Source organism: Corvus moneduloides, chromosome 2, assembly GCF_009650955.1.
Source record: "Corvus moneduloides isolate bCorMon1 chromosome 2, bCorMon1.pri, whole genome shotgun sequence".
NCBI lineage: Eukaryota > Metazoa > Chordata > Aves > Passeriformes > Corvidae > Corvus > Corvus moneduloides.
In genome coordinates, this window is record NC_045477.1 from 54,212,615 (window position 1) to 54,237,882 (window position 25,268).

Here is a 25,268-nt window from a genome sequence, read left to right on the forward strand (position 1 = left end):
AACATAATGAATAATGGTAAAAGACAGTAAGATACAGTAAAAATAGAATCTTCAAATATTTTGCACCTCTTTTCTTCAGTTAAGAGGGGCTGCATGGTTAGAGGTGGATGCAACAAGTCTGAAGAAGTTTGATTTCATTTTCCAGCAGTGTCAGAGTGGTAGAGGTTGACCAAATGACATTCTGTATGTCACTAGGTTTCACCTGTATGAGCCAGGTTCATAGCTGGCCTTAAACCAAAAAAACTCCCACTCCATTACTAACTTCAGTGATCAGCACAGTCATAACACATTGTGAGGGTTTTGGTTTTTTAAGTTACTCAAGCTGTTACAACTTAGTCATTATTTTAGCTATTTCTTTTTCTAGCTACACTGAGATTTGGCATGCTGAAAATCAGTTGGTCTTCCTCAAGGGAAAGCTACAGTGAGCACTTGTCGCAGCCCCTTCAGGCAGTAACTTCATAGACCCAGACCTCCTTGCTCCTTATTGGGCTGAAATCCATCAGTGAGAAGTCTCTGGGTGGAAGAAGCCATGTATGACATCCCTGCAGCCACATGGGAGAGGGAAAGGAAATGAAATACAGGAGCTAGAGCACATTTCTTGCTCTTACCTTAATAACCTTGTCTGTCCCCGAGGTCAGCAGCCACCCCCTGGTGGCATCGAAGTGTACGTGAACAATGTTGTGCTTACTGTCATGGAAAGTAGCTGTAGGCGCCCGCCTGAAGAAAGAAATCCAAAAGTCAGCAAGAATTCTAACTGCAGGATTTTCCCCCAAAATGTTTGCTATTGAGGAAAAAAGTATTTGACTGCTGCTGTAAGCCATTAATTCAGCAACCACTCTGTAAACTGCACTGAGACCTTTCTGGCATGAAAGGAACAGGGATGGGGGGCTCTCTATCCGTCCTGGCTCCATCTCCTCCTTATCTTGCTGAGAAAGCCCAGGGACCACCATGGCAGGCTGCTCCCTCCTAGAGCCTTGCACCCACCCAGGCCCTTCCAGATACAGGAGTTTCTCCCCATTCCAGTGCAAGCTGGCTCAGTGTCCACACTTACTCCTCATCCGTTATGGACTCGTGGCAGCTGTCACAGACCCTCACTTCAAACTCAAACCCCATCAGTGGGATGGAGGAGCGCTTGGAGCTGCATTTCCCGCACACGGCTTTCCCACACTTCCGGCAGTGATGCTGTAGGAGACAACATGCAGAAAGACATCTCAGGCTACAAACCCAGACCAGGTCACTGCTCAGGTCCACTGGCTCTACCATCTCACTCCAGCAAGACACGATGCAGCTCAGCTCTGTCCCAGACACCTCATTTCTCAGGTTCCATGAGCACATGCAGCATTTTTACACCCCTTTAGTAACAGTCTGCAATCTGCAGCCCTCTCCTGATAGGCAGGAAAACACAGCAGCATGTTTCAAGCAGACCAGTAAGCCTTTCCCAGTACAGCCTGAGCAGTTATAGATGTTTATCCAATTTCATTGAAAACAGCTTTGGTTCCAGTACAATCTCCAAAAATCAGCTGTAAATTTCTTTCTGTAACATATTTGACTAACAGTGAGCAAAGTCCCACATGGCTGAAGTCATGAAAGGCCCCAATCTATTCAGCTCAAGGCCTATTCCATGCATTTGCTATTGGGATTGATTGGAAAAAAACCAGTCTGTTCCTTTCAGTCACAAAATCAAGCCTCAGAGGCGAACCCACTGTCGCACCCTGAGCACTTAGTGGAAGAACAAAGTGCAAGTTCTCAAAGCTTTAGGGGGAAAAGGTTGCCAGAATCTGTTATGAGAGAAAAGCCTAATGGCACCATGTTAACACACCAAGGGACATATACAAACCTGCCTGAGGCCTATTTTCTTACTGTCCCACATTTGCTTGAAGTTCCAGAAGAAAGGCTGGTCACATTTTTGACAGGAGTCACTATCCAGCCACTCCGGGGTCTGCAACACACACACATAAACACAAAGTGGAAGTGAGCAACAAGCAGAAAAATTTCCAATGGAGCCTAGAGGCAGGACAAAAAAGATGTGTTGTGGTGTGGCAATATGGCCAGCTAAGTTTGATTTAATATCTCCATTTTCACAAGATGCCCTTTTGACTGTTGTTGATGATGACAAGATGACATTTGTGCCCTGGGATGTCCTTTTTGGCTTAGCTTTGAAGGACATGGGAGGAACAGTTCTCACCCAAATCACGAAGAAGAATTTGATAATAAGACCACAGAAACAACCCAATTCTGGAATGAAACATATAAAAATATTTTGTTCTGTCCTGTCTGGACAGCATTTACCACCTGCTATTGCCTCTGGTGAGAGCTGGGGTCAATTAGTATTTCCAATAGCCAAGCAATTCTTATGAAGGGAAAGGAAAATTATGGGAAATGCTGATGTAGTTGGGGTTTTTCATATTCTTTCTTTCTTTAACACCCTAAGAGGAGTTCCTGCTGTCAGAGGTGCCTGTGCTACAAATCACACACAGGGATGAGAAAGATAGGATTCACCTGAACAACCCAAACCAAACCCAAACTCTTTTCCCTCATCAACCCGTGAGTTTAAATAAACACTAAATATTGTTTAATACTTTGTGAGGAAATGCTATTAGCAAACTGCAGTTGTCTTCTCAGAGCCACTGGTTTCTCACATGCTGCAAATTAAAATGGCAAGAAACACAGCCAAGATTAAGAACTAAAAACAGTAGAAAAGTCAGGCAAAGGTAAGTTAAGGGCAGATGGAGACCCTCAGCTCCCAGGATAGCTTTGACCCCCAGCAATAAAGCAACCACCTGTTTCATATTCTTCTGCCAGTTATTCTGAAGGCAGTTCATTCTGCTGGGAAAAATCCTTGTCTTTTCTACCCAAAACAGTCTTTCTTTTTAATGCCTACAGATTTACATCTCTGTGTGTAACTTTTCATCTCTTGGGCATTTGAACACTATAGACGAAGAAGACATTTTGCTTGTGACAAGTAACCACTTTGTAGTCAAACAGAAACACAGCTTATAGCATCATTTGGATGTCTTCTTACAGCTTTTTAAAAATTGAGTTGAAAATAAAGAATCAAGAGCTAAAATGGCTTAATTGACTCTAACACAATCTCAGTGATGTAGGAAAATCTGATAGCAACAAAATGAGTACTGAGCACACATCACATGGAGAAAATCCTTAAATAAGGGCAAAGATATGAAAGCCAAAATCCAAAAAAAGTAAGCTAGGACCCAAACCCAAGGTTTGATATCTCAAAGATTTGTGTTTTGTGGGTGGTTTAGCACCAAGAACATCCTATTGTGCTGCTGATAACAAGAACAAGCCCACATAGCCATAGTCTGGGAAAGCTGTGCACCATTGGCACCTGCTGCTTGGCCTTTATTTAGCTAATAATATTTCTCCTCTGTTTTTCAAACCAGCCTTCTCACAGCATTGCTGCCTATTTTGTGACAAGCCAATCTTAACCCTTACTGTAGCCTTTTGAAGGCAGCAAATAAATAAAGGTTTTCATTTCTGGATGTTCGAGTTGCAGCAAAAAGGAAACATCTCTTGGGAAGGAGGAAACCACTCTGCTTTCGTTTCACTTTAGGAGCTGGTGACATTCTTGGCCCCTGGATTAGCAGTTAAAGAGAATCAACTGAAATGCTAAATCAGTGACATTCTTGGCCCCTGGATTAGCAGTTAAAGAGAATCAACTGAAATGCTAAATCACATTAAAAGGGGAGCTCAGTTTCTGCCTATTCCTACTTCAGTAATTTTTTAAAATCAAGTTTTCCACTTAGCATTTCTCCTTCCTCAAGGGAGACACACTCAACCCATTCAGGCCACAACTCCTGAGAGCCAGCAAAGCTGGTGAAAGCCCATGCTGCCAAAAGCCTTGCTCTGACCTACCCCCTTCCAGGAAGAGGGCAGAGGTTTGCCGTGACTCATGGCACCAGGATTTGCCAGGCTGCTGAGCAGGGCTGGTGCCTGACTCAGCCAGCACAGAGCTCGCTCCCCCTCTCTGAGTCAGAAATTGCCAAGTGGGGGCTGCTCCCACAGTGCCAAAGACCGGGGGAGCGTTTTTGCAGCCGCTCACATTCGTTGGCCATGAAGCACAAAAGCAATTAGGAACTGTGGGTGAAATCTTACTGTCTGGATCAGCAAAGCCATCATTTACCCCACTTCTACGTGGTTACACCAGAGGGAAGCAAGACTGAGTAGCAAGTGAGATTGAAGCCCTTGTCAAGGGCTTCTTATCAAGGAAGAAAAATGCTAATTGTGTTTTTCCAGAGATGACCAAGAGACTTCTTGTTTTACTTTTTAAAAACCAAAATTAATTAATCAGTCCATCCATTTACATCTGAACTGATATTTCTCATGATATGCTGGAAAATACAGCAGAGCATCTCAATACCCTCCTTACAGGGTATCTTTCAGAGCAGTAATGTAAAGAGCAAGAGCCATTTAGCAGCCTATTTAATACGAATTTTCTGCCAGGCGATTTCCCCTGTACCATATTATCAAAGGCACAGCATAATTGCTGTATAACAACTGGAGCATGTCCAGAAACATTTTTAAAGCTTGGAATGATCTTGTTTAGGTTGAAAGCTGCACAATTTAGACAGGCCCCTTCTTCCCAGGACTGCTTCAGACCAAATTGATAAGAACTAAGCATCTACCTCCTGCCTCTCAACATCCATGTTCCAGACGACGATTCCTCCATCTGCACCACAGGAGATGAGCTGCCGAGTGTGGTGAGCATAGGAGAGAGACTGAACTTTATCACTGAAAAAGAAACAAGACAGTTAGCAATCAACCACCTGTGGCTACTGCACAAGTGAGCACAGAATATCCATACAGCAATACAAACCATTTATTTGCTCATATGTTTCCCTCCCCCACTCATGGCACATGGCATTTATCACATGCAATCAGTCTTTGCTGTCAGGCTGGGACCAGAATGAGAGTGTTGCTCATCTGGGCAGCATCCACAAAAGCAAAGACCTGTTCTGATAACTGGTTTTGCTGCTCCTGGGATAGGAGGTCCCAGCTGCACTGGGAAGCCTCAACAGGGTTGCAGCTTCTGAAGGCACATCTGGATGCATAAATGCAGCCCCTGGTAAGATACCTTCTCGTCAGAATGTCAGCAACAACTTTGTTTTGTAAATCTCTGCAACATCTAGAAGTGAATCACTGAGAAACTACTGAAGACTTTCTTTTGAGACTAACAAGCATAAAGAGTTTCAAAAATAATATAGGAATCACTAAATTGTTCCTAAGCCTTCTCACAGTAAGGTGGAAAGTTTAGGTGCTTCTGTTTCCTCTTTTAATGAAAATCAACATGGGAGAAACAATTCAACTTAAACCCCGAAAGATGGGCTCAGTCCTTCATAAAAGAAAGAAAGTCAGGCCTCATCTCAGGCTATTTACAACCTGGGAAACAAAGACTGTACAACATTGTTACGGAAAAAGCAAGGTTGTGAAGGCACAGTAACCGATCATACTGTGACTGGAAATCATCTACAACATTTGGTTTCCTTTGCTACCACACTGGTCTTGTCTGCCAAAAGGACTTGCATGCTAACACATTTATTTGTGCCTATGGCTGCACCTGCAGAAGGGAAGGCATTCACGGGAGAGTTTGGGACAGCACTGCCACCCTTCACAGTGCCTGCCTGCCAACACCAGAGGCACCATCAGGATTCGCAGGACACTGTGTTGTACAGTTCCAGCTGACAGCTGTCACACAGATTAAGATCCAGAGGCTAGCTTCATAATAGAACTAATTTCCACAGCAGTAAATCAAGCAGTGATGCATTAGCAGGCACCACTGGTAGGGTATGAGGGTGATCTGGGAATTTCAGCTAGAGCTCTGCAGTGCTCTGAAATCCCAGAGGCATCCCAATCACTCAGCAGAGTGCAGCATCACTCAAAAGAAATGCATGAATATGTAAGAAACTGTTAGCCCAAAACCACCACAAGATTTTTTCTCTCCAGGCCTGAGCCTGGCATGCAAGTCCCACATATATGCAGTCCCAGTACTCTGAAACCAACTTGTTGCATTGCCAAAGGTGAGGAGTCACGGCCTCTAGAGCCATTCTGATGTATAATCAGTGCCCAGCACGGGCTTACCCGCCTTCAAAGACGTCTCTGGCTATGCAAATGTACTTGCAAAGACGATGCCTCTTTGCACTGAGGAGATGTGAAGGCTCCTATGGTTAAAGGTTAAAGCACATCACTTAGAATCCAGGCTGTAGTGAAGGAGCATGGAAGAAAAAGGGATTAATTGTCCAAGCCCGATGCTCCCTCTAGGGGAAGGAAAGACCTTGACACCTAAAACCCAAGAATTTCCCTGCGGCTGTTCTCATTTGAGGAGCCTCCTCTTTCCAGCAAAGGCACAGGCTCTGGCATAACACATTCAGGACTACAGACGTTGTGCTTTCCTTCACCACCCTCTGCAGACTCTTAAAACAGCCTGTGGCCCCAGCACTGAAAAACTTACTATAAGCAAATTATTCCTGTTGTATACGGACCACAGGGTGTCACACATACAAGCTTGAGGCTTGTGAAGACTGTAACCTTTGGGCTGTTTGTTTCCAGATGTGGCTTCTGCCTTTAGCTTTTCTCCCATAAAAGCAGGAGGAACGGCTTTGAACATACTTATGTCCTTGCAGCTCGATGGCTGTTCCTTTTCTTCCTCCAATATCCCACATTATAATGGAATGATCAGAACTGCCTGAGAATAAAACTCGCTGTATTGGGTCCCAACAGAGAGCAGTGACACCACCTGCAACAGGAGCACACACAACAGTCATTTTATTACAGAAAGTGGAAGACTGGAATGTAGCTAAATATAAAGATACAACAAAAAATATGGAGTGATTAAAATGCAGATCTCTTTAGCAAAGACTATGCAACCATGTACCTTTCATTGGAAAAATAACAGTCTAGAAAAACTACTGAAGCCCCATCCTGATCTTCTGTGGGCAGAGGGCTCCACTGCTGCTTGCATGGATGAATCCACTGAGCAGTAAAGCATGGTAGAACAATGGTCACAGTGGGAGCTACACAACTTTCCATCTCCATCATTTCCGGAAGATTAAAAGAGAAGCAAGTGTGGAATGCTATGGGAACCTTCTCAGTATCCTAGCTCAAGGATTGAACTACCTTGTGCTACCTTGAGCTATTAGCATTTAGTTAGAGAGGAGGGATATGAATAAAAAATGCTGAGGAACGAGAGCATTTCTTCTGTCAGAAGGTAGCATCATATCCAGGGTTGTTCTTTTCAAAGGGTGATGATGCACAAGTCCCAGCAGTGAAACAAGCATTTAGTGCCTCCAAGTTGTGCCTATTCCACTTGGGATAAAGTGTCTACCAATACAGATCTTACCTTTAGCAGCATTCTTTCTCCCTCCCAGAACTACCACAACTTGTTCAAGTCCCACTCTGCTTTAACTAGCAGCTACTGATTGTGGCATTTTCCGCCATAGATGTGTTCTGCTCAGAGCTCTGATCACTCTTGTTTTTACCAATACAGCTTCCCTGAACTGCTGGGACAGTTTAAGGTCTATGTCCCTTCCATGCTATACACTGACACAAGTCATCCTAGTGTATCACAGGACAGTCAAATCATCATGATGCTGAGCACAGATGAAGACCCTCCTGAGCACCTTCCTGGGTCTCCTCCTGAGGCCTTACCTGTGTGTCCCTTAAATGTGGTAACAAGGCTGCAGGACTCTTGCTCTAGTTTGAGTATGGTCACTTGCCCAGAATGGTCACCAACAAACACATGCCGGGTTTCCACATCAAATCTGAAGGATAAATGCTGAGGAAAACATGTTATTTACACAAGCTTTGCATTCCTTTCATGACTCACTAATTCTTTTAACATGAGTATACTGCAATCTTGTGAATAGTGCTCCAGTCTCAAGGAGGTATTCAGAGTGTACTTTTAGGCACCTGTTCATATCAATAAGGCTCATACCTGTTCATACTAATATGCAGTATGCCTGAGTGAGGAAAAAAGAGACTATTCCCGAGGACGCAATTAATGCTTTTGTTATGAAACACCATTTAAGTAGCTCTTTGCCATGAACATACGAGTTGTCTCCTCAGGCTCTGTAACTTAAGTGTTAGAGTTGGATGGTATCCACTCCCTCCCTTCCCAAAATTACATGAAATATTTATTACTAGTTTTCTGCTTGTACTGGGTTTGTGTGGCAAGGCTTTGGTAGTGGAGGGTATATGGGGTGGCTTCTGTGAGAAGCTGCCAGAAGCTTCCCCTATGTCCAACAGAGCCAATGACAGCTGGCTCCAAAATGGACCTCCCAATAGGCTGAGCCCAGCAGTAACAGTGGCAGTGCCTCTGGGAGAGCAGAATTAATAAGGGGGTGAAAAATGCCCCAGCAACTTCACCTGGCAAAAGAGTGAGACTATGTGAGAGAAATGCAGACACCAAGGTCAGTGAAGGAGGAGTGGGAGAAGGTGCTCCAGGTGCTGGAGCTGAGATTCTCTTGCAGCCATGGTGCAGACCATGGTGAGGCAGGTTGTCCCCCTGCAGCCCTTCAAGATCCACAGTGGATCAGGTATCAACCTGCAGCCCATGGAGGAGCCCCACACTGGAGCAGGTTTGGTGGCAGGACTTGTGACCCTGTGGGTACCCATGCTAGAGCCATCTATTCCTAAAGAGCTGCATGCCATGGAAGGAACCCACACTGGACTAGGGGAAGAGTGTGAGGAGTCCTCCCTCTGAGGAAGAAGGATCAGCAGAGACAACATGCAGTGAAACAGCTGCAACCCCCAGGAGACAGAGCAAATCGGGCACAAAGTTGAGGCCACACAGGAAGAAGAAAGGAGTGGGGGGAAGATGCTTTTAAGATTTGGTTGTATTTCTCCTTACCCCATTGTGATTTCATTGGCCATTCAACCACCTACAGAAATCACCTAACTGGACAGATTCTGACCTCTTCATCCAATTTAATTCCACATTCAGAATCCATACTGGATGTTTAAGGAGTAACTGTTTTTAGTACTTTGTAAGAGCAGTGCTATTTAAGGAGTACTGATCTTAAGCACACAGGACACTGGAGAACAAAAAAACCTGAACCTGTTCCTCGTTATGCCAAATATTTTTGCAGTATTTGCCAGTGATTCTCCTTCCCACTGCTTCCACTGCCCTCCACCATCATAGTCAGATGACCCAAATTAAATTGTCCTCCAAAAATTTTAATCAGTCAAAATTGGCTGTTCTCTAGAGAGATTTAGGGAACACAGGGCAAATTCTTGCATCATGCTTTCAAAAGTATTTATCAATGAATTAAAAAGTAGGTTCAGCCTTTCTGCCATTTAGATTGGCTGAATTACCAGATAATATAAAGCAAGTCCATCTTCAAACAATAATTTTGGGTCAGTATCACTTCTCATGAACTAGCAGAACACGCATCTATACCACATACACTGCAGGGCATTAAAAAGTCTGTTTATGCTAACCCCTGTTTTCAGCCTAAGAGCTCATCCTTTTCCATTTCCTTTTCCATTTCAAGAAACCTGAATTAATTTTTTTTTTATTGTCAGGCAGGTGGGGCAGCTCTAGGTGAATAAGCCACCTGAGTGCCATTTCTGGATCATTTACTCCTTAGTTAACCCAAATTCCCAATACACAGTGAGCAGTTCCAGAGTGAAGGACAAGTGCTTATTATTTTATATTAAAGTAATTTAATTTTTACCATGCTTACACACAGGCACTCTGACCTGATCACTAACCTACTTTTGCTACCATTAATTCTCTGAAGAAAGCATGCACTGCATGTTTAAATGAAGGCCCTATCCATATTTATTACAATAGCAGACCACAATAGGTTGCAGATTGCCCATTGTGGTGCTCAAAAATGCTTAGACCTAAATATGCCACTACACATTAAGGAGACAAAGCAAGGAGAACTGACAGGTTTTTAAATTGGCTTTAAATAACAGTTTCTCTCACAAAGTACTGAATCCATACAGGGCACAAAATTTGGAGGACAACTAGACAAATAAACGAAAAAGGCTGTTTGAGTGCCAAAGAACAGAAATAAAACTGAGAGCTCAGCAAAGGATACTGCAGGCCGCAGGCGCCTGCGCTGGTGCGGTACCCCCCCAGCCGCTGGCCACTCTCTGAACAGTGCCATGTGAAGTGTTTGTCTTGTCCGGTGCTCAACACCCACTCCATCTCCAGAACAAACAGAATCATGATGACCCTGCTTTGATGAGCTGAAAGTTAAGCAGACAGACATGTAAGCACGTTGCAGAGAAGAACATGGGGGCAGACAACCATTGCAAATACCAACTGCACCCAACTCCTCCACTTGTGCTTCCCTACAGAAGCAGCTGGTGTTTAATAATGCTGTTGACATCAGCTTCCATGGAAGCTTCTAAGGTCCCTGCTCTGCATGTTCAGCGTTTGCATGAGAAAGAGTGGAAGCAAGACTTAATTCCTTCCATGCCTATTGCAGTAATTTATCTTCTACAGCAGCACAAGTCTTCCCTCCATCATTGTATTATCACTAACAAAGCTGCCACTGTGGAATGGACTTGGGGTTCCATTTAAACCTCTTTTGAGCTGTTGGTTTTGATAGCAGTGAAGATGCCTACACTGCTGCTCCTCTCACTGTGACGTTTTGGTGGATAAGGGGTGCGGTACCCCAGGAGAATGATGAGTTACAGCACAGGCACAACGCTGCACCAAAGGGAAGTTTCAGCATTAAAAGGTTACTGGAATAAAATTTAAAAAAAAAGAAAAATATCACAGCTGTGGTAGATGAATAAAACAGCTGAAGGAATAAATTTCTACTGTTACCAAAATAAAGCCATCAAAAGCTTTTCATTAAAACAAGGGAACACATGCTTGTACAGACATTTTTTTGTATGAATGACCAGTGGGCTTGGTCATGAAGTGCTGATTGAGCTGATATTCTAATAAAACAAGTGGCTGGAAAGACATACAGAACTATTCCCAGTTGTAACTTAATGGTGAATGCCACACTCCTCAATCTACCACCCTACTGCTTTATTACAGTTCTAAGACCCAGCAACATGTGTCACATAAAACAGACTGCTTTTATTTGTTTGTGTAAAAACTGACACAAAAAAAAAGATTGAATATGTTTAGAAGCTTAAACACCACCCCCAAGGTCCATCTGAAATGCAGAGAAACTCCTCAGAACAGTATGGGAAAATTGCTGTCTGCCCCATACAAATGTACAGCACAGATGAGAGCTGTGTTCAAACTCTACAAGGGGGAATTACGTGCAGGAGAGAAGAGGAGGCTTCCAAGAGCCAACACCGGCCCTGATCCACTTTTTCAGACTGAGATTCCCTGAGCAGAAAAGTCAATAGATGTACTGACACAACTTGCCATAACTGTGACTGGTAGCTAAACCAGTTTACAGTGTCAGGTGTGAACTGTGCTCAGATGCTTTCACTCTTGCCCATAGAAGAGCTCAGATTTTGGCTGTCATTTCCACACACTTTTACATTCCAGATAAAAGGACGGGGACCATCCAGGAGTCACTTGAGCTCTTTCAAGTAGATCCCATTTCCTCTCCACCCTTGCTCTCTCTTTCTGGGAAGAAATTCAGTCACCCCCTGGCTGGCTCATGCTTATCTTTACCAGTCCATTGGTCTCTCTGGGAACATCTCCACTACCTGGTGGAGTGCTGCACTTAGAGTGACACAACTGCTGCCACAAGCATCTCATGGGCTCACATACATGTCCCAGGAGCTTGTGTGAACCATCGAGGCCACAGACACACCCACGCCCTTCCACAGGACGTGTAAAGCTGGCTGAGATCAGACTGCTCAAGGCCTATCCAGGAATGTTTTCTCAGCACATGACAAATGCTGCTGCTAGTGACAGCTTCTTATGGTTTCAGCTGGTTTGAGGATAGCTGGCACGACCCAACTTTCCTAAATTGTCTTCTACCTCCTAAAACTTCTAAAAGACAGGGCTTGTAAATTTTGGTAGAAGTAGTGCCTGTGGATGCTGAGGCAGCTCTTTCTGGCAAGTAAGGAGTAGACATTAAAAAAGGGTACTTGCCAAGAGGAGGATGGGGTGTACATGACAGCTTTGCTTATCCTCTCTCCCCAAAAAGAGCTTTCAATTCAGCACTCTGCTGTCCACCTGCACATATTACCTGGTGCCACCACACACACACTGAGGCAGAAATATCTGAAACAAGTGAAAGTATACAGTGTAGATCATCTAAGTAAAGAAGCAAAGAGAAAACAAATGCAAATAGAAAGTCACCTGCCGTTAAGAGGGAATTTGACTCATGTAAGGCTTAAAGAAGCAAAATATCAGAAGATTGGAAGCTGATAGCAGAGCAAGGAAGTGGTCTGGGCCTTAGGATTAACACAGGTTCAGCATCTTGAAGCCTCAAACAAAAAGCTGGTTCTTCATCTACTGAAGATTTGATCACCATTTGTATGCAGAAAAAACGTGGAGCAAACAATTCCAAAGCTGCTCATTTGCAACAGCAGCAGGATGGAGATGGGGGGAGGGAGTGTGATTGTGGTCTCAGCACAGGAAAACTCTCAACAAGCACCCGGCAAGAGCAGATCTGTGTAAGCCAGAATGAGAAGGGAGCCATTTGTGGGGAAAGATCATGCTGTACAGAAGGGAGAGAAGCAGCAGAGAGGAGAAGGGCACAGGTCCATGTGCAGCTGGAGGACGGGAGGGAGCAGGGTGGCTGCTCTGCTCTATGGGAAAGCAGCAACGAGCACTGTGCAAAGAGCAGGCTGGAGAGAGGATGGAAAGGCTGTGCCCAGAGAAAAGAAGCTGCAGCCAGGAGGTGCACAGCAAGATGTCAGCACAGGAAATGGAGGGTCAGTCCTGTGTGTAAAGGCAAAGATCCAAGAAGCACGGCCAGTGCACGGCCACACAGTGCTGGGCAAGAAGCTGTGCTGAGGGGTCACAACAGTAAAAAGTATCAGCAAACACCAAAACAGAGGTAGAAATTGCCAGGAAGAAAAAAAAGCTTAGCATGAGCAAGAAAAGCACAAGTGAAGAGGCTGTGCTTAAGGGAAAGCAGAAGTAAGGGCATGACGTGAGCTGGCCTGAAAGCAGTGGGCCAGGTTGACACCCTTGAAAAAGGCAGGCTGCACAAAGCATGGGGCAGAAGCAGGTCTACAAATCTGGCTAGGCAGAAAAAGCATGTGTCAAATAAATAAATAAATAAATAAAACAAAACTCAAAACCAGGAGCTGTTATCTCATCCCGAGGGAGCACAGCAAGATGGTCCAGGTACAAGAAGCAGGGTGTGGAGAAGGCCATGCAGAATGGGAAGCAGCAACAGCCATATGGCTGGACTGGGCTGCAGGGGGCTGAAAGCCAAGGCTGCTGAGGGGAGGGGAGGGTTTCTTGCAGGAATGTGGGAGGAACTGCCCAGGGAGAGAGCAGAGGTTGTCTACACCATCAGCTGGTGGTAAGACTGAAGAAGAGGGGATGGTGATATGAAAATTAATTACCCAGAGTGTCCCAAATGGCACTGTCCAAATGTTGCACTACTCCTCCTTATGCAAGGGAATGAGTCAGTGCCCACAGGAGGCCAATGCCACAAGACCCACCCCAGAGTCCTGACTAATCCTGTGTCACATCCCCCATCTCTGTTTTCAGATCCCTTTCAAGAAATAAGATTCCACAACTCCAGACACAGTGTTGCAGCAAAACCTCCACAGAGCACCTCCAGCCATGTACACTGCCAATGCCAGGCTCCATACACCACCAGACCTGGCAGCACACCCCTACCAAGACCACAGCACAGCCTATCCACGTGCTGTCATTCTCTGTCCTCAGAAGATCATTTGACCAACATATTCATGGCCTTTCAAGGCACAATTAATGTTCTTTAATCACTACAGCAGCCTCAGCTATTTGTAATACCTTGTTGTGGGAAATGATCAATAGCCCACCAGTGGGCAAGAGCACTGCTGACCATTTACGAAGCTAGCACACACAAAACCAGCCAGCATGACTCAGCTAAAGCCCCTTAGTAGGCTAAATAAAATTATTTACTCCCCCTAAAATACTTTAGAAGAACATAAAGGTCTTACTTGAAAACTTTAAGCACAACCTTTTAAAAGCAAGACTTTTAACAAATGAACCGCTAGAAGGCCACCATACCCAACAAACCCACCTCTTCCTTTTAAATTATATTTTTATATTATATAATATAATTATATTATATAATTACATATATTATTATTATTATTATTATTATTATATTTTTCCTTGCCCAGGGTTTTACCAAGATCCTTATGCCAACCCCAAAACTCAGTATGGCCACTGTGAGGAAGGTGCACTGCAGGGATGAGACTGTGGAGGGAGTCCTACTGGACCATCCGAGGAAGATTCATCTCTGTTGGATTATGATATACCTACCCAAGAGACTACAATGCCCTTCCCTGCATATTCTCCCAGAAAACATGGTGAAAGCACAGCTCTTTCTTCCTTGCTGTGTCCCAGTTGGACTTCGGACCCTGTGAGGCCACCACTAAGCCCAGATCCAGTGCTCTGCTTGGAGGCAAATGTAGCAAGAGGAGCATGAAAGTGCCTAACACTGTGTGGACTGATGGAACCACAGGACCCTGTGACTGACAGCAGCTCACAGAGCACCTCACTTTTGCAATGTTTCCCCAGCACTCCAGACCTCCAGCATGGGTCCAGCCAAGCCCAGGCACCAGGCAGAGGGGGTGCTACATTCCTTCACCAACACCTGGTGTGAAGAATGGAGAATCCAGGAGGATGTCTCTTTGGAGGGGGTGGTGGGAGGCACTGTGCTGTGGAGCAGCAGGCAGCCCCAGGTCATTGGTGCCCTGAAAACAGTGGGAAATCTCTTTGGTTTTCTTTTTTTCTTTTTCCAGCCTTGCACTGTCAGAAAACTGTTCACTGCAACTGTGCAGGTGTGTGCAGTGAGACACTGGCACAAGCTGTCCAGAGAAGCTGTGGATGCCCCATTTCTGGAAGTGTTCAAGGCCAGGTTGGATGGGGCTTTGAAAACCCGGTCTAGTGGAAGGTGTCCCTGCCCAGGGCAGGGAGGTTGGAAGTTAATGATCTTCACGGCCCCTTTCAACACAATACATTCTATGATCCTATGAAAAACCTTCCCATGGTGAGACAGGTAGTCTAGGAAGAAGGTGACTAGTTAGGAGTGTGGTCAGTTGCACCACCTCTCCATTGATGTTAGTGAACACTCATTAGAATCCTTTGCTCTCTAATATTTGGGGAATCTGAGCTCTTGGGTTTCCCCCCAGGACAACCCATGGAGGTTCTCCATGGCATCTTCCTATCCTAAGGCCTCCTCTAATGTTTGCAGCACATCTGGCACATTGCAGGCCATGAGAACAGCTTTCATTTTCCTTTTTTTCTTTTCTTTTTTAATTTTATGAGAGTTTTTCCCCAGACCTTCAGTGGGCTGTCACAGTCAACTGGCTTTTCTGAAATACTGCCAAGAAATCCATTCCACTCTTCCAAAATTTTCAGCATTTTCCCTGAAGAACTCATCAAGAAAGTTGTTCTCATGCATATGTTGTTCTGCATATACAGAAGAAAAGACCTCAGCTCACCCTCTTTAGTGCCCCAATATTTAAATATGAAACTTGGCTGCATTAAACTTTGGTGACTGCAGAACAATCACAAATTTGGATACTTAACACCTGTACAGTCAGACTTCAGCAATCTTATTTAAGATTCAGATATATATATATATATTATCATCATTGGATATTTTTTATTCCATTTTTACAAGCTAAGAAAAAATGCAGGCATTCTAGCTTAATTTTACAACACACCAGACATTCATGAAACAGCTGAAGTGAAACACTCACGTTAGCCATGCTCTGCAAAAATGAAGATTCTCTTCATACCTTAAAATTTAAATGTTACAAAGTGATCTCCAGAGCCTCCATTTAGAGATTTAAATTACCCTCTCAATCTTTCAAGGTATAAAACTCAAAATATATATATAAATACATATTTTAAACTGTATGTGAGAAATCTCAAGCTAACATGTCAGAGGCTTCTGTACAGAAACATAATGCTTAGTATATAATATGATACTATATAATATCATACCACCTCTTAGTCTAACAGCAAAAAAGCCCCTATAACAATAAATTGTCACATGTATTTGTTACTTTTATAAGAATACCTGTCCAAAACAGTGTCCTTTAGAGGTCTGAAAAGGATAAATAGCTAGGTTTCTGAAAACATCACATTAGTGATGCCCAGACTCTAATTAGAAAAGGTATGGGCTAGCATTTCTTGACCTTTTCCTAGGGGAGATATTCACTGACAATCTTGTGGTTATTGGAACCGACAGTTACTGAAATATAACCAAACTAACCCCAAAAGTTTCAGCCTTAAAAGATGGGTTAGTTTCCTAAGTTGTTTCAGTAGATACACTGGATTACTGAAGACTGAAAACTAAAACTCCTATTGCCCGAATGTGGACAGATTGCTGTCTACTGTGATATTCCAAAGGAACAATTAAAAGGAGAAACAGAACATGAAACAGCTCTTTTAAAACAAAGCACATTATAGATCTATTGATAAACCAGCATTTATATTAGTTAAAAAAAAAAAAGTCTATCATTGCAAGGGAAACTTTTCCACTCACACTCCTTAAGAGAATATAAACAAAAATTAATGACAATACAAGCCAATTAACACATATCGTGGTTCTTACCCTGGTAACTTTTCACTAGTGTCATCTTGTTGTAATCTTCTGATAAAATGAATTCCTGAGGGAGGGAAAGAAAAATCAAAAGAAACATGGCTTAGAGATGTAAAGTGTTTGAGACTGTTTATATTTGAATACTTTACCTAAGTAAGCTCTCCCTTCTTCACAATCACAGCCCTATCTATACTTTTAATAACTTTGAGTACCTAAAAACCTAAATTTTTTCACTTTTTAAAGCTGCCTAAGAAACAATATTATGAGTACTTCTGAATGGAATGGATATAAGAGGAACCATTAAAAAAGAAGTCAAAAAAGCTGACAGAAATGACTAGCTGTGAGCTGAGGTGCCACAAAATGAGGAACCTGAGACCTGGCAAACACCTGCTGCTCAGGACCGCCTGGGCAGAAACCCACATGTGTGCACAGCTATGTGTGCACACGTGTACATTTGTGTATACACACGTATCCATGTGTGTGCATACACTACACCCCAACCTGAACACTCAGAAAACTCAATATAAATATGTACGAGACCCTCCCAGTTACTCAGTCCAGGCTAGGTACCAAAAATACGTGATGGGAATGGAATGCATTTCAGGTTTCTGTTAAACAGCCTCTCAGTGCTTCAGGCAAACAGAAACCCAAACTTTTCTGTGTCCAGGCAAGAGCACACCTATGGGACAGGCTCTGCTGCCTTCGTGCTGCTGTTCAATTTCCAGTATGGCTTTTGCATGACGAAATGATGAGAATGGCAGCTAAGGGTCTGCATGGCAGCCTCAGTTCCTGGAAAAATCCCAGGTGGTTAAACTGACTGACCACCCAGGTGTTCCTGCATATTGTTTTGAAGAGGAGAGTTGCTCAAAACTGGGGAATCAGAATGGCCACAAGCAAACTCCTGCAACATCTCTCTGGAGGAAACACCCAAGCAAAGGTTAGGCTCTGCGGCCGCATCACATGAATTAGCTTTCACAGAGCTGTCAGGTATCTATGTGCATACATCACATACTCAAAGAAACACAAAGTAAAAAATGAAGGAGTGTAAAAACACATCATATTAATAATTTATAGCAAACTACACAGAAACTCCCTGTGCTAATCTGCCTAGAGGACAGAAGAAGTAAAACCTAACTCATTTAACCTGAAATAGGATGGAAAACTAAAATAAACATTACAAATGCAAGATAAGCGAATTTGATAAACATACAATTGTGAAATGTTCTTGCGCACATGCCAAAAGCACTGGAGAAGACTGGACTTCAGGGGCCTACAGACTATGTTTAAGGCAAACCAATGTTTAATGCAAAAGAGCAAAAGACATTCTAACCCCCAACAAGCCAGTATTTCCCCCCAGTTTCCAAACCACAATTAAAAAAGAAGTCACCCTGCATTTTCTGCTGGGTCACTGCAGGTAATCTGCCTGGCCTTCAGCACCATAATTACCCAAACACATCATATCTTCTGCTTGTGGAGAGGTTACAGTACTCATCTGTGGAACATCTACATATCCCAGCTTCCAGAAAAACAACTGTGAGGCAGCTATGTATTCTGCTCTCTCTAGGTTTCTGTTCATAAATTTGTAATAAATATGTTCTCTTAAATTGCTCTACTTCATCTTCCTTTCCTTAATCTGCACCACCTCCCATTAGGTTTCCCTGGCAGCTAAGGACTACAGTGGGGGTGTTACTTAAACAGCAGTAAGAAATAAGTTAAGTCAGCTGGATTTCTATATCAGGGTCACCTTAACTCTACAAACCACAGAAAGTTAAAAATCTGCTATAGCTTTCCAGCTACCTAGAGGGGAACCTGTTTTCATCAACCACTGTCTGAAGAATACTAAATCACCACATGAAATGCTTTACTACAAAGCCTATTGAAGCAGGACCCTTTGCTAGAATGCTTTCTGCTGTTGTTACCCAAAGAGAAATTGCTTTAATTGCTGCAACACATGATGGGAAGATATGTCTGCCTTTCCCACCAATTTGGCTGTCCTTGTCTTTGACTGCAGTGGCACACAGATGCTGGTGACTTCAGGTGGGATGTAGAGAGAGGATTGCATTCTCACTTCTATTTGCATTTTTCTCTTAACAAATTTCATGCGGTCATTCTGTTCTGAGACCCAAAGAGTCCCACAGTTTCAGTGGAAGACTGAAAAGGCTTTTGAATCTCTCCATTATAATACAATAAATCAAACGTGCAGTTTGTAAGATGTATCCAAATATTGATTACCACTGTATGCTTTAATACAAACCACAGCTACGTACTATCAATACTCTGCTCCATCCAAAATAAAAACAAATATATTACAAGATAAACACAGTTTCAGATAACCTGGATATTGGATATAATTTTCTTCCTGAAGACTTCTTGCATATAATTTTCTTCTTTGAAAGTAGCTGATAATTTGTGATGCATTTTCTAATCTTTCTGCAGGTCTCCCCGCTCCCCTTTACACTCTCAGATGTTCTTCCATTGCACTTATTGCCCTCTCCCTCTTCAGGCCGAATGCGTTAGTTGCGTCACTAGACAGGTATGTTAGCACAGGGCACCTTGCTCAAGAAATTCATGCCCTATTGCACATACATTGTGTCATCTGCTCTACAAAAACACCGACTACATCTCTTTAACATTGTTCCAGCAGAAGCTGGCTTTTTGTCCTTGCCTACGTAGATGTTTTGCTCCTCTCAGAGCTGCTGACACTCGATTCACATTAGGCAGTTTCTTGCTCTCCTTAATGAGCTGGAAAAGCTGGCGTCACCTACACAGCTCAGTCAGTGCTTGTTAACAGAACAGAGGAAGATTTCTGAGTCCTCTCTGAGCCCTTTTGCACAGGAAGGACTGGGACATATCAGAGCACTCAAGATGACAAAACCAAACAGCCTCCTTGTAGGGATTAAAAACAACTCTTCTGGCAAGATCACTCTTTATCCTTCAGAGGTTTTGGAGCTACTTTACTACCTTTTTTATCATACTTAAAATGTTAATGCTCAGTCTTGCCTATTTCAGGTAAGCTTATTATTACAACAGTGACTTGGTACCATGAAAGTCTTCACAAGGCACAAAGGAGAATTCTTGAAGACTGTCAAAATCTAGATGTCCACTGACGTACAAAGACTTGCAACTATTTCTTTGTGTAGCACACCTCCCTCACACTGAAACACATACACCCACCTGGAACTTCTCTTGAGCAAAAGACTTCTCTAAAACCTCATCCTAGAAATAGTATCAGCATCTTGTTCAAATAATTCAGAATCCTTGGCCATGGGTCTGGGTGACATGGTCCAGGAACTAAGGAAGATCCATGCCTTCCCAGAGCTTCAGGTATATGTCAATGGCTGTATCACAAAATGGAGAACTCTCCTTAAGCAACTGAATCAATTTCTGAGTTAATAATTTTTATGTATTAGTTACGCATTACCCATTCACAGCCTAGTTCCCACCCCGCGGAATTTACAGTCTGTTCTTTGATAGATGATGCCATTTTAACAACACACTACAAATCTCCTTATAGGCTTGACTTTATCCTGTTAACACAAGTGACCGACTGCGCTCTCAGGTCTTCCAGAGAACTACAAACATGCTTCAGAAATGGAAGAGAATGAAAACTCTTAAATCTTCTGTCAGACATTACATCTATATCTGTCAGGGCGAAAAAAATGTCATAAATAATGACAGCATTTTCACTTTATTTATTATATAATTTCATTTCATTTCTTGAGGGGAAAAAATACTAAACTCCCCATAAAAGCAGAAGGGAAGGTTGTACATCAGCAGGTAGAGCCTGTCTCAGTCCCAGGAATTCAAAGTACTGTTTATGGTCAAACCTGTAGACAGCACTAAGATCAGATGAGGTGGAAGATGAATTTATCTTAGTAAGTACCATCCCCAAGGGAGAATTCTGAAGGGGTTATTCTGGGGCCCTGTTGTCCTCATGGCTCTGCTTAATGTAACAGCTTCATACAGACATAGGCATGGTCAGCAAAAAAAAGATCAATTTAATTCAACTTCAGCTACCTAAAAACTAAATCGCTCATTTCAATCTCCCCAGAAATGAAGAGAGAAATTTATGCCATTTCATAACGGTTTCTAGGAAAAGTAACATGGGCACATCCAAAGGCATCTCTCCTCTACTGGCTGCAGAACCTAATGATTAACTTTATCTAGGCAATGAGTTTTCACATGGCGAAATGAGGTGGAGACTCATCTTGGCAGTGGATGTCTCCTGTTTATTGCAAGTGGAAGACCTTTCTTCTGCTTCCTGTAGTATCTTGAGAGTCTTGCACCCAGAGCATTTTTCTCCACTTCAGAGCAAGGAATTAATGTCCAGGGTAAGGTCTTCTGGCTTCCAAAAGGGACCTCAAGCAGTCCCTAGGATGCCATCTCTTTTCAAAAAAAGGTCTGCAAAGTGTAAAAAAAGCAGATCACAAACTTTTTTTTTTACATTAGGTGCCACCACTCTTCAAGCAAGATGCTTATCCAAGATAATGGTGCTGCACAGATGTTTGTGCAGCCCTCATGTTGAGAAGTGACAAAAGGTTAAAAACAATCTCTTCCTCTCTGTAGAAGCAAAAGTTATCGCCTTGTTTCACAAAGAGAGGTGGCCATACAAGCTCACCTCAGGTGGCTTTGCTGGAACTTCTTTCTGTGCCAGGAGTGTTGCTGCCCATCCTTCTCATAATGCAGCATACACATTCCTGAGGTGCCACACTTATAACCAAAATCCAAACAACTTAAAAAAAATTCACATAGAATTAAAAAAAGGCATTTTCTTATCTCCATTTACACCTGAAAGTACTTCCTTGCACTGCAAAAAAAAAATCATGACTATCAGCTCACAGCCCTTAGCAGGAATCCTTTCTTTTTACCCGAAGTGAAGGTGCAGAATAATTTTCAGGGTTTTATTGGTTTGGTTGGTTTTTTGTTTGGGTTTTTTTTAGCCCTGCACCCAGCATACACAAGTGTGCTGGGCATTACAGAAGTGCTAATGTGGAGCAGCTGACTAATTCCCAAATATTTCAAGCTGCTCAAGCAAATTGCCTGTACTTTCCCTTTGAGGAAATTAAAATAAGGGTACTAAGGTCACCTTGCTGATTAAATTCTGTTATTTTGTGGCCAATGTGCCCTGCTTATGTATTCCTGTGCTAAACTAATCATCATAGCTGGGTCCAGGAACGAAATTTTATCCTGTCCTCTAGAGGGTGGTTGTAACTCACGTTCAAGTACTTGGGGATGTTCTCTACACCCCAGTATTGCTGGGATTTGAAAATGGGGCTCCTGTTGCTCTTCCATTCCCACTTCCACCGCTTCTTGCAGCACATTACAGTAGTGGCTTCTCTTACAAGTAAGTATTAGGTTTGCTACAGACAAAAACATGTCATCCTTTGTACAAGTTTGTGGCGTGCATTTCCCTCCACCACACAAATGCTTGCAGCTACAGAGGACTAAATCAAGTAACACAGACAAGCACTTCCCCCTTACTATATACTTGTATCCAGAAGACTGGGAAACGAAAAACCCAGCTTAGGAACAAATAGAATCTGCCTTAGAAGTGGCAATATATACCTATAAATACCCGAAGTCATATGTAGATTTATCACCTGCATATCTCATTTACCTTTTTAGCTTCAGAATGGAAAACATTTGACCCCATTTACTCTGAAGCATCCTCTGACTCTTCAAAATAAAATGCCCCCAAGACAAAGACACATCTCCCATCATGCCAGAGTATTTAAATACCTTATTTACAGTTGCCTTCACATTCCTCAAAGGCCCAATGAAAACAGTGAAAACAAAAGTGCCTAGTAGAACCGGCAAATTTCAGCTACTTCAGAGTGGGAAGGAGAGAATTTCAGAGGTGCAGAGAATTCTCTGGAATCTGTCCCATCTCGTAGATACAAAAGGAAAAATCTCCTACAGGCACACAAAAAAAATCTCTGCTACTAGCCATTAATAGCTTTATAGGTCAAAACCTTCACATCTTTAATGGAGCTTACAGGCAACAGCTAAAAGGGTCACACCCCCTTTCCCAAACACCATACTGGCTTTAGTGCAGACAGCTGCCCTTATGCCAGCCTGAAAACACTCATTCAGTTATAAGGCCCATAAGGCAGAGACAACAGCAGCAAAATTTGAAGTGAGGTAAAATGATCTTTAACTGGAAGAGGAATCTATTGATGAAGCATAGGTGAAAAATACCTCTGACACATGACTCTTCCACTCTTCCAAAGTGATACAGCTTTTTATTCATCACCCCACAAGAAAAATCCAATTAATAAGGTCATCTGCTACCCTCTGTCACAGATCTAACAGACACACTCTTCTTTTAATATCCTACTTCCTTTCCACACATCTACCTCAGATGTTAATGAACCAAATCTCTCAGCAACTTCACTGCCAATTAGAAGCAACTCCTCTGAAGGGAGAGGAAAACAAAATGTGAACTCTGAAGTGTGGAAAAGCAGATAGATATGGAGCAGAAATCCACCTTCTGCCTCTAAGAAGATGATTTTTCCTCCTCTTAATTGCTGCTTTCAGAAAACTTTGGTATCATGTAATTAACAAGTCACTTAAATTTAATAAAACAACAGCTGTTTCTCTGTGTTGTTTTTTAAGAAATATGCAAATTAAGACAGTTTGTTGACTTGCCTAATAAATACTGTAAACCCCACTCAATCTCTTTGTGGCAGCTGGAATAAAATTTTTAATCATCTAACATTTTCTACACTACAGATTCAGTTCCACTAGCATTAAAAAGTCTGTCTCCCAAACACTAGCAAAAATATTCTCAACACATCATCACACACATACTTCTCAAAAAGGAACCATTTCAACTAGAAATCTTTGGATGTACTTACTGAGATTGTACCATTGTCTAGACCTATGGACAGCCTTCTGGTTTCCGGGTTAAAAGACATGCATGAACATGGAGCTGAAAAAAATGAACATGTTGATGAAGTTAACAAAACTGCGATTCTCGTTTTCTTGAAGTTCTGGAAAGCCTAAAACTAGCTAACATGCTTTGTGATGCTGTGCAGCATTTTGAGCTTTCCAATAGACAAGAATTAAAATAAAACTGTTCTTGCAATTCATTCAACCCTATCCTATTAGGACATGGAACAATAGATATTTCTTCCTCCAGTTCCTTCATTATGTTTCTTACTAGTTATATATAAACAGACTTTTCATATAAGAGCAATAGTGCTGCTTTGATATAAGAGGCACCTGACATTTCAGTGTAAGTCAGAGATTACTTAGCTGAATAATTTAGTTTTTTTACATTTGCCTGAACTGTGCTGACAATAAAATAAAACACTACATTATGTCAGAGGCTTGCATCCTGTACCTACAGTAAGAAAATTCCCCAGTAGGAATCAACATATCAGCTAATATTAAGGACTGAGTTTAACTGCCCCCTACTCCAATTTCATCACAGGCAGCACTATGACAGTATCACATACTATGACTGAAATAAAACTTTGTATCTAAAACTACCCATTGCTTGATTACATTGACATTACTCTAATAAACATCAGGATTTATCCTTAAATTGCACACAAGACGGTCACAGTATGCTCCCTCAAGGATCTGGCAGGGTTTGTATCAAGGCTAAAACCAGATTTCCTTGCAAGAATTCAAGAGCTATGCTTGGTTTAATTGAAAAATTGTGAAATTACATTCAGAAAGCAGGAATTGTTTTTACTGCCCAACACAGCAGCATGCAGCTGGGAATCCTGCTGTCCCAACAGAAACCTTCAGGAATTATTTTTCAGGATCAATTGCCAACTGCAGCTAGGATAACAGTAAGAGTGCTTTATAAACCATATTCTTATGATAAATATAGAGTACAGTCAGATACACTTTTAGTTCAGCTTTTTCCCCCCTCTTGGTTTCTACTCTCCTTTGTGATTGGTCACACGTTTGTGTTACTAACAAGCTTGGAGTCCTCTCTTTTGCAGTACTGTAATCCAGTACATTCTCAATTTGAGTAATGTCTCACTTAGGACTAAACAGCCCATACCTTAGCAAATCTTCCTTGATAGTTTAGTTGGCAGCAAAGGTATATGAAGAAGAAGAGAAGAGTCAATATTGACTGTTTAATAAAACTTGTTCCACCTTCAGTACTGACTCCCTCCTGAAATGTTTCCTGAAGGACAAGTAACCATAAACAGAAAGCCCATCAGATCCACATCGAGGCAGGCACCTCAGTTTATTTCTTTCCTGGCAGGGTTGACTGAATTGAAGTAAAGAAAAGGCTTCTGTTCAAGGAAACTGACAGAAAGGAAACAATTAAATCAGGCCTAGTAACAGTGACAAAATTGCTCCTTCCTGTACCTTTCCCTTAGAAAAGGCAAACTGGAATCATCCCTTTCAAAGGTGGTGCATTACTATTATATTGAGACTTCTATGCCTGCAGCAGAATAAGAGCTGTAGAAACAAATGGACAGAACCTCCCCCCCAGTTCTAAGCAGAATAAACATCAAAGAATTTTAAAGGCACTTAATGCCAGAACAGGCATATTCTACACAGCAGCTTTTAAATGCTGGACACTGTGCATACATTGAAAGAGCTACCAGTATCTCTGAAGGCAATGAG

General features: G+C 42.5%; 1 protein-coding gene across 2 annotated transcripts in view; it reads right to left on the bottom strand.

Annotated features, from left to right (window-relative positions):
* Window positions 1-25,268, bottom strand: part of WDFY2 (WD repeat and FYVE domain containing 2) — an 85,642-nt gene that overhangs the window by 5,958 nt on the left and 54,416 nt on the right. For both annotated transcript variants that reach the window (XM_032099702.1, XM_032099701.1), the window contains exons 3-11: window positions 23,531-23,604; window positions 16,686-16,740; window positions 10,062-10,212; window positions 7,663-7,775; window positions 6,625-6,751; window positions 4,644-4,749; window positions 1,838-1,939; window positions 1,052-1,182; window positions 609-717 (exon numbers count right to left, since the gene is read on the bottom strand). In XM_032099702.1, the coding sequence (XP_031955593.1) occupies window positions 609-717; window positions 1,052-1,182; window positions 1,838-1,939; window positions 4,644-4,749; window positions 6,625-6,751; window positions 7,663-7,775; window positions 10,062-10,212; window positions 16,686-16,740; window positions 23,531-23,604 (968 nt within the window). The remainder of the gene's footprint in view (window positions 1-608; window positions 718-1,051; window positions 1,183-1,837; window positions 1,940-4,643; window positions 4,750-6,624; window positions 6,752-7,662; window positions 7,776-10,061; window positions 10,213-16,685; window positions 16,741-23,530; window positions 23,605-25,268) is intronic.